At 35.1% G+C, this 9,983-nt stretch overlaps 1 protein-coding gene across 1 annotated transcript; it reads left to right on the forward strand.

Moving 5' to 3' along the window:
• The first annotated feature begins 5,491 nt into the window (after nucleotides 1-5,491).
• LOC110730960 (probable 2-oxoglutarate-dependent dioxygenase ANS) lies at nucleotides 5,492-9,292 on the forward strand. The gene is made up of 4 exons (XM_021910804.1): nucleotides 5,492-6,062; nucleotides 7,447-7,694; nucleotides 8,270-8,603; nucleotides 8,734-9,292. The coding sequence occupies exons 1-4, from the start codon at nucleotides 5,841-5,843 to the stop codon at nucleotides 8,980-8,982; spliced, it is 1,053 nt and encodes a 350-aa protein (XP_021766496.1). The 5' UTR covers nucleotides 5,492-5,840; the 3' UTR covers nucleotides 8,983-9,292.
• The last annotated feature ends 691 nt before the right edge of the window (nucleotides 9,293-9,983 follow it).

The following is a 9,983-nucleotide window of genomic DNA, read 5'->3' on the forward strand; positions in this document are numbered from 1 at the left end:
ATTTAACCTCTTAAACAGGTTGTAGGTAAAAGGGACTATTTTGAGCAGTTGAAAATCAAAGTTGGAATTATTATTTTCAGATTTCGAAAAGTTGAAATTGTTTTGATAAAAAATAACAAAGGTGGGATTATCAGTTTTCATTTTTCCTTATTAAAACTAATTTTTTGCTTTTAAAAAGAGGGTAAAAATATTTTATTGATGTAGCATAGATATCATAACACTTTATTTACAAGATTGCCATTAAATAAATGCCTAAAGTTTATCTAGATGATAAACTTGGGCTAGCTCCTGCCTACACACTAGATTCATTCTATTCATTATAATTTGGTGCCAACAAATATTAAGTGGTAATTTTTTTTATTTTTTTTTTGACATAAGCTTAAACGACACACTACATAAAATAATTAAAAGAAGTAAGACTGGAGTTTGCAGTTGTAGAAAGGTTGTGGGCCTTCTGGACCACGTCCCGCTGCACTTTGTGAACGCTGCACCAATTAAATTCTCGACTGAGCTGACGGATACGATCCACCGTCCATCTAAGAGTAATATCCTGATCCTTTAAATTCCTGAGTGAGTAAACCAAAGAACATGAATCGGTATAAATAGTAACACCACGTAGCATCCGTTTGATAGCCCACCGAAGCCCCTCCAAGAAAGCATTCATTTCCGTGTGTAATGCTGATTGTGCCAACCCATGGGAAGCTCCACCCAATGACCCCTGTTCCCCGTACTCCCCAAACTCTGGGCACCACCCCATTCCTGATCTATGAGTGTGCCTATTCCAAGACCCATCGACCAGAATGACCGTTGGCCTCAACCCTTAACTCGAGTCTTGTAAAATAGCTCGTAGAAACCCGTAAGGGTGGCCAGCGATCAGTTCCGGTGGGTGTAAGGATCTAAGCATATTATCTGTCCCTGTAGAAAAAATGCCCTGCTAGCGAAGACCCTCGCAAATAATGGATGGTATAGAAATGCCGATTGTACCCAAGACGTTAAAGACCCTATTATTCCTTGAAATCCACAACCCCCACAGAGTTGCAATAAAAAAACGTGGTTCTATGACCATGGTAACCATCATGGCATATGAAAAGTCGGATACAGTACAGGATCCAATCTTCAAAGGATTGGTCTGCATTAGATTGTGAGTGGATTTGTAAAATTCCATCCCTCCAAGCATCTTGAGCAGAAGTGCAAAATCTGAACAAGTGTTGTAAATTCTCCTCCTGAGACCCACAAAGGTCACACTGAATATTAATCTCCAATCCTCTTCTACCCAGATTACACCGTGTTGCAATTCCATTCCTAAGGAGTTTCCACATAAACAACTTCCATTTTGACAGAATATCAAGTGACCACAGTGTTTGATATATATCCAGAATATTGTTGTGTGTTTGTGGTGCAGTAGACTGTTTAAGGAACGCATACCCCGTTTTGACTGTATAACAGCCAGACTTGTGGTAACCCCAGTACAAAAATTCACCAGCATCTTGGTTCGGTAATTCCAAACTAGCAATCAACGAAGCATCTTCCTGCACAAAAGCACGAAAGCAATATTAAGTGGTACTAAAGTAATGCTCAGTTGCTCAAATAATTAGTACTTTAACATTTTATTTGTAATTAGTACTAATTAGAATTTAGGCGTCAGTGCCGATAGATACAATACTTTATATTATTATTTTCGAGGAAAACAAGCTAGCATTAATTAAGAAACGAGATTATCCATCAGTACATAAGAAGGTTATTTTATGTGGATAAAAGTTCTCTCACACTTGTTCTACCCCAAATACACCAAGCCAAAAAGGCCCCCCCCGTTGCACAATCATTTTATCCAAAGCACCCCGCTGCACGACCATGTTGCACATGTCACCTTTAGCTACACCGTTTAGCATGGCCTCACATTGATCCACACTAAAACCATAACTCATGAACTCGCACACATTCAAAGATAAAGTGGGTTGTAGACTCACCTGCGAACTGACACCAGGGGCACCTAGCATATTCAATCAAATGATGCCTGCACCAAAGGTCTGTAACATGCACTATGTTGGTACACAACCTCCACAACAAATGGCGCACTTTCAGAGACACGTCCAACTTCCATATATCCACAAAGGCTTTGTGAAATGCATCGAGATTGCAGCCCTTACCAAGCATATAAAAGGAAATGAATTTCTTATTAGGTAATTCACAAAATATATTCACTCGATTTATAAATACTTGCTCCACTTTTCATTTTTGGCCATTTTTAAATACTTGGTCTATTTCCTTATTTGGAAAGATTTATAATATTCAATTTATTTATCTCAACTATTGGACCCAACATAAATCATACTTCCTCCGTTTCTTTATAGTTGCAATACTTCCCTAAAATAGAAATGTCACAATAGTTGCAACACACCATAAAAGGAAGGTTTTAAGGTGAAAATTATACTATTACCTTTATTTAAAGCACTTGACCCACTTGATTATACTCCTAACAATCTCTAAACCTCATTTTAAATGTATCATATCATGTGAGGTCCACTTTTTTAAAATATCGTGATAAAGTTTGTGTTGCAACTATGAAGAAACAGAGGAAGTATTTTATTAAATTCATATTTTCTTTCTTCCAATTCTCTCAACTACTTAAGTGTATTATATCACATATGATAGATAAAGTTTGTGTTACCTTTATTTATAGCACATGACCCACTTGATTATACTCCTAACAATCTCTAAATCTCATTTTAAGTGTATTATATCATGCGAGGTCCACTTTTTTTAAATACCGTGATAAAGTTTGTTTTGCAACTATGAAGAAACAGAGGAAGTATTTTATTAAATTCATATTCTCTTTCTTCCAATTCTCTCTACTACTTTTTTTTTTTAATTTTTAATTTTTTTTTTTTAAATTCTTCCACCAAACCTACTACCTCTATATTTTATTACTTTCTCCAAGTTATTCTAAAAGTCTGTGCATGGAGAAATGGAGCAAGTATATAAAAATGGAGGGAGTATATTTAATACTTGGTATAAGTATTTTTCATTGAAAAGGTAATTATATAATTAAAAATTACAATAGGTAGTTAATTGAAAATCATTATACTCTTATATGTTATATGATTTATGAAGGTATAATGTAGTTAATGAGTAGTGATAAAATAGACACCAATAAAGTGTTAGATCACTAATTAGTAAGGTTCTTACCTCACATTTTAGAGTTTTGGGGTTCGAATCTTACCAAGTGAGGGTGCTTAGAGGGTAGAGATTCCCTTACTTCCCGTACCAATTTTTTTTTTTTTTTTTTTTGACAAAATAGCCTAATTTTATTTGAATGATTTATTGAATTTGTACGATAAATTTTACTCCTTAGGGCATGTTTGGATTAAGGAAAATGTATTACTATGGTTATAAAAGTCAAACTATGAAGAAAGAGGCTCATTTTAGGGGTAGTAGTTACACCAGGGGAAGAATCAATCAATCAATCGATCAAAGCCTTAATCCCATAAGTGGGGTCAGGTAACATGAATCAAATTTGATTATTCCGTGTAGTCATCGACGACATAAATCTTCCTTCTCCATCCACCCCTTACGATCCAATAATGTTTTATCCTCATTCAAATCCATATATATACTTCATATCCTTCCTAACTCCTTCCAACCAAGTTGTTTTCGGTCTCTCTCTCCTTCGTTTCACCCCTCCATAATCCCACTCTTCCACTCTTCGAACCGATACACCCCTGGGTGTCCGTCTTACATGCCCAAACCAATGCAAGCGATTTTCCTTTAGTTTATCTGCAATGCCTGCCACACCTACTTTCTTATTACGAATAACCTCATTTCTGATTTATTCTATCTCTTAGAGTCTTCCCACACATCCACCTTAACATGAGCATTTCCGTAACTTCCTTATTCTTTTTAATGTGCTCCTTAGAAGCCTAATATTTTGTACCATAGAGCAACACAAGTCTTATGGTAGTCCTGTAGAATTTTCTCTTCAACTGTAAGAGAATGCTTCGGTCACATAACACTCCTGTGGCCGCTCTCCCTATTATTCTCATTATGAGGGTAATAATTCCTTCATCTCCCTCTTTTCCTTAAGGAACAACATAATATCATTTGTAAACACCATACCTCCTACAACAATTCATCTAATTACTTATGTTTTTTTAAGTTTGATTTTTATTATCCCTTAATATAGGCCCTTGCCATATAGGAGTACTCATCTAAAAATTCTACAATGTCATTCTTTGAAAAGGACACCACAATATAATGACGGGGCGGAATCTGATTGGCCCATATTTTGTATTTTGATTTTAATTTTGAATTATTTTTAGTATCCAAAATGTATTAAAATTGTATTTATATTACGTATTCTTTTTAATACATATAAATACGTAATCATAAAATATGAAAATCCCTTTATGCCCATGCCTTTTCACCTCACCAAGCCACCAACATCAACTCCCAAACAAGACTTCTAGCCAACCGCAACGGCGCAACGTAACTAACCGATCCAGTAACTCACCGCTGCACCACCTACCAGTAGAATAACCACCTCCAACCATCGAAAATCACATCAGCCACTAGTTGCCCTCTCACTGCTCCAACCATCGCACCGCTACAAGTTTACAACAACCACCAGCTTGCCGCATCCCACACCCGTCAATCAATCACCAGCCCGCTGCCTCACAATCAATCACCAGCCCACCGCCCCGCAATTAATCACCACCAACGTCCAGTTCAGCCCCGCAATCTATCACCAATTCACCACCGCCCTGCTCGCAAACCCGCAGTAGCAGAATTTTCCGTCACCTGCCCGCAACCACCACCACATGTCCACCTTCAGCCTCCCACCATCAATTCGCTACCCAATGACAACAATCCCAGCCTCCAATAGCAGCAATATCCACCGCCTTCAATCTTCGCTTCATCCACAACACCAAAACGTGACAACTAGAACTTCCAATCCACCATCAATTACAACAATTCGCTACCCAATTACAACAATTCGCTATCCAATCGCAACAACAATTTCGATTTGTGCTCCAATTGAAGACCACGAAGGTTTGTTCATGGAAGCAACCAAGCATATTCGAAAATAATTATAAAAAAATTAAATATTATAATTTTGTATTCTTTAAAAAAAATACATGTATTTTCAATAATACATACATGTATGGTATAATTTAATTTTTAAAAATTAATGAAAATTTGACCAATTACAGCATGCCATATCAGCATCTTATGAAGTCCTTTTTTAAAAAATGACAAAGTAGAATCATCCGTACTCATCTGTTTTATCCATTCAGTTTACGCACATGGAGATTTAGTTGCAATTATTGCAACCTAACAAAATGTGGTAGGGACATACTGCCCCTACCAATAATACTATTGTTTTTGTAAAAATAGTTGAATCTCTAGACTAGTGTTTTTTGGCTTTTTATTTTATTATTTGTAATATTCTATTGTTTTCATTTTACGTGATTGATGTGAATAATTGATATAGTTATGTTTTTTTTTTAAATAATTGTCTTATTTTGGATTCGATTATTAAAACAACCATGGGATGAAGAACGGGAATTTTTTAACTAACATGATGCCCATTTTAGCTAATATATCATACTTAAATTGAGATCAGCCTCCAATTATAAACGTTTTTCGTTAATATATCTTTTGTAATAAAAAAAATAAATTGAGATCAGCCATATTATATAAGCTGAACGTGGCCTCTTAACATACCACATACCCTTAGCTTTGTTGGAAATACTGTACTATATAGTCCAATATATATATATAATATATAAATCCATTTGCATAAATAAATATATTGTTCAAAATATAAACGTTGAAGCAATATAATGGCACCTACTCATAAGCCGGTGCAGGATATAATACAGAGTGGTGTTGTGCCAAAATGCTACATACAACACGAGGATGACTACCAAGCTGCTAGTAGCAATGGCCCTCCACCTTTGATGGATGCTCCGACGATCGATTTCTCTCTCCTCTCTTCATCGTCTTACCCTCACGACGAGCTTGCAAACCTTCGCTCTGCTCTTAGTTCTTGGGGTTGTGTTCAGGTTTGTTTGTTCTTCAATTTCATACCTTGCAATTTCGCTATATACTGAAATATATATAGCTAACCGGGTACCGGTCAAAATTTTAGGACCTGGACTTGAAATTGGTTGGAATCGGGTCCTAAAATTTGAATCCGGAAATAGAATTGGTTCAACCGGTCCTAAAATTTAGGAATTGGTTCAACCGGATCCTAAAATTTAGGAATTGTATTGGAACCATCGGGTACCAGTTTCGGTTCCGGGTACCCACTTATGTATGTAATTGTTAAAACATAATACAAATTATAATTCTTATTTTAGTTAGGTTTATTTTTAGCACTTAATACTTATATTTATATATGCATTAAGCTATTTGCATTTATATTAGGTATTAATAATACTTTTTTAATTTACAAATTAATTACATTCAACATATTTTTATTATTTAAAATTTATTTAGTTTAACATATATTAGGTAACCGGATACTCAACCGGTTCCAATTCCAAAAAGTTGAAAATTGAAATTGGAATTGGTTATAACCGATTCCGGACCCGCCGGTTCCTAACCAGTTCATGTTCTAATTCCGGGTACCCAGAATTTTGCTCACCCATATATATATATATATATATATATATATTATATATATATATATATATATATATATATATATATATATATATATATATATATGACTACCACTATAATTAATTTGGGTTTTTCTAAGTTATATCACCAAAATTCTTTGAATTTTAAGTTGTACCCATGCTTTTTCAAACATTTAATTTGTGCTCTCAACCTCACTTTTTTTTTTTAAAAAAAAAAATTATTATTAACAAAAACTTTTTTTTTTATAATTTTTTAAATTTTATTAAATTATTGAACTAATTAAAACGGGACACATATCAAATTAATAACGCCACTTAACTTTTGTTAACGGATATTGTTGAGCCCGTGAACAACCCACATGTGAGCACTCTCTTTCCCACACTAAAGGGGAGTGTAGTAGTGGTAATGAAATCCCACATTGAAAAAACTTAAGAGTTACCACCACTATATAATACCAAGGGGCTACTCCCCTCATTAGCATATGGTTTTGAGGTAGAACCTTTTTTGTCTTGTAAGTGGTGGACTTACACTCTCTTGTGACGGATACGGCCCTGACCCGTATTTAACAAATATGACTGTCAAAGAGTACTGTTGATAAAATATCGTGAGATAGAGGACACAACTTATAACTTTGAAAAAACATGGGTACAACTTAGAAATTCAATAACTTGGGGCATAGTTTAGAAAAACCCAATTAATTTTCATTAGTCGATTTTTTATTTATGTTTAAACCCTTCAGGTGACTTTTATTCCAATTCCAACTTTACTGACCTTAATAGTATAATTTTGTGTGTGACATAGCTAGTGAATCATGGTATGCCACCTTCATTGCTAGACGAGGTACGAGAAATGAGCAAGCAATTCTTCAAACTGCCTCTTGAAGAAAAGGAAAAGTACTCTTCCAAAGGAGATGACTTATTGGAAGGTTATGGAAACACGAATGCTGTTCAACGTGGAAGTCTCAATTGGAATGATAAGCTTCATCTCCAAGTCTATCCCGAGGACAAGCGCCAACTTCAATTTTGGCCTGAAAACCCCCAACAATTTAGGTAACATTATTATATGATTGGATTTTTAATTTTTTGAGGAATTTTATGAATGAATTTGGTATGGTTCACCTTAAATAAAAATATTTAGTAAATAACTCCAATTAAACAAAATTAAATACAATTTTGTAAAAATAAGAACACTTCAATAAAAATAATTTCAGTTTAGTAAAAATCAATTCAGTTCATTAAAAATCAGTAACTTCAAAGTAGAAATTATAATAGAATATCAGTAAAACAATTTCAATTCAACAAAAATAATTTATGATTAGCAAAAATAAGATGAAGTGAACATGACCCAAGTTTGTATCTAAGTGGTGTTATCATATGCCAAAGAAATTATGCAAATAATTTGTATGAATTATTTATAACAATTTCATAATTTGATAATTGTGAGAGTGAGGGATAGCTCAGCTCAAGTGGTTAGAGCTTCTCTTTCAGTTTCAGGAGATCTGGGATCGATTGTCTCCCCTGGCTTTATGGCTCTATCAACACAAAAAAAAAAAAAAAAAAAAAAAAAAAAATAAATTAAAAAAAAACAAAAATGATAACTAATACTTCGTAGTAATAAATTACAGGACAATCTTGCATGAATATTCAAAAAGGAACCGGATGATACTAGAGATGCTCTTAAAAGCCATGGCACGTTCCTTGAATTTGGAAGAAAACAGTTTTCTTCAATTCCGGAGAGATGAAAATGAAGATATGGCATTTGCGAGATTCAACTTCTACCCTAAATGCCCGTTGTCGGATCAAGTTGTTGGACTTAAACCTCATGGAGATGGAACATACATTACCATGCTCTTGCTAGACAATGAGGTTGAAGGCCTTCAAGTCAACAAAGACAATACTTGGTTTCGTGTTCCTATAATTCCTCAAGCCCTCACCATTCTTGTTGGTGATCAAATGGAGGTAATAATATCTTACTTCGTATTAATTTGCTTTATTCGTTTAAAAGAAACACTGTTTGTCTGTTAGAGATATAAAATATCGAAAAATATACGTGTGATATGAGATTTAAGTATGTTGTTTATATTTGCAGATAACAAGTAATGGTATTTTCAAAAGTCCGACCCACAAGGCAGTGGTAAACCCACAATATGATCGGATCTCCTTAGCCATGCTCTTCAAGCCAAGTAGGGACAAAGAAATTGGGCCACTAGATAAACTAATTGATGAAGAGAGGCTTCAATTATATAAGAGGCTTAAGGATTATAGCCAATTTTACAGTCAATGCATTCCTCCATTAGGTGAAAGGCCTATCAGTAAAGTCAAGATTAATAATCACTAAAATTTTCTAGATGAGTTGTGTGCTTGTATTTTGGGCTTTTACCAAAAGTAGACAGTAGATTTTTAGTGGATCCAAATACATTGTAATGGGGCAATGGGCCTAATGAATACTAGTCAATTTATCAATTTCACCCACCATCACGGCCCACCCCCTTATATGTCTTGGGTATTTTTTCTTTTTCTTTTTTTTTTTTTTTTTTTTTTTTTTTTTTTTTTTTGTGAAGTGTAATTTTGAAGTGATGTAGTGTGGAGAAGGGAAAAGTTAAAATTCTCTATTTGATATGCTTTTCCAAAGAATTGCAACATACATATATACTTCGTAGTATGTATTACTTCCACCGTCTCTTTTCAACCTTGACATTTGGAGTTCACATACGAACATGCCTTTTGATAGAAATACCATACAATTAACAGTGGGTTTCTGGTGCGGCAGGTTGTCAAATCAGCAAATGATAAAGTATTCCCGAGACAAAGTAACCCCAAGACAAAAGTAACCCTTGGCCAAGTAACCCCTGACTGACATAGTAACCCTTAGTTCCCCCAAGTAACTCCTAACCGACCTATAACCCCTAGTACCCCCAAGTAACCCTTGACTGCCAACCTAGTAACCCGAAGTAACCCCTAACCGACCTAGTAACCCGAAGTAACCCCTAACTGACCTAGTAACCCCAAGTAACCCCTGACCGCCGACCTAGTAACCCCTAACCGGACCACCTAGTAACCCCTGACCGGATCTAGTAACCCGTTACCCACCACCAACAAAAAACTACCACCAACAACCACCACCAACGAACCACTACCAACCTAAACGCCTTGCCACTAGCCCCTAACCCACAAACAAACCCCGATCCAACCAAACCATTAAAAAAAAAAATCAAATCAAACAAATACCTTAAAATGTTAACAATGGTTTCGAATATCACTTCAAATATGGCTAAAAAGGCCAAATTCGACCATGAAAATTCTAGACCTAGAGTTTTCATGGCTGAATTTGGCCTTAAA

This window comes from Chenopodium quinoa, unplaced genomic scaffold (genome assembly GCF_001683475.1).
Source record: "Chenopodium quinoa cultivar QQ74 unplaced genomic scaffold, ASM168347v1, whole genome shotgun sequence".
Classification (NCBI taxonomy): domain Eukaryota; kingdom Viridiplantae; phylum Streptophyta; class Magnoliopsida; order Caryophyllales; family Amaranthaceae; genus Chenopodium; species Chenopodium quinoa.

Bases quoted from the DNA above. Each gene is read 5' to 3' on its own strand.
- LOC110730960 (XM_021910804.1), top strand. From the start codon at position 5,841: ATGGCACCTACTCATAAGCCGGTGCAGGATATAATACAGAGTGGTGTT. The intron at 6,063-7,446 runs GTTTGTTTGTTC...TGTGTGACATAG, and splicing joins GTTCTTGGGGTTGTGTTCAG to CTAGTGAATCATGGTATGCC. The intron at 8,604-8,733 runs GTAATAATATCT...TTATATTTGCAG, and splicing joins TTGTTGGTGATCAAATGGAG to ATAACAAGTAATGGTATTTT.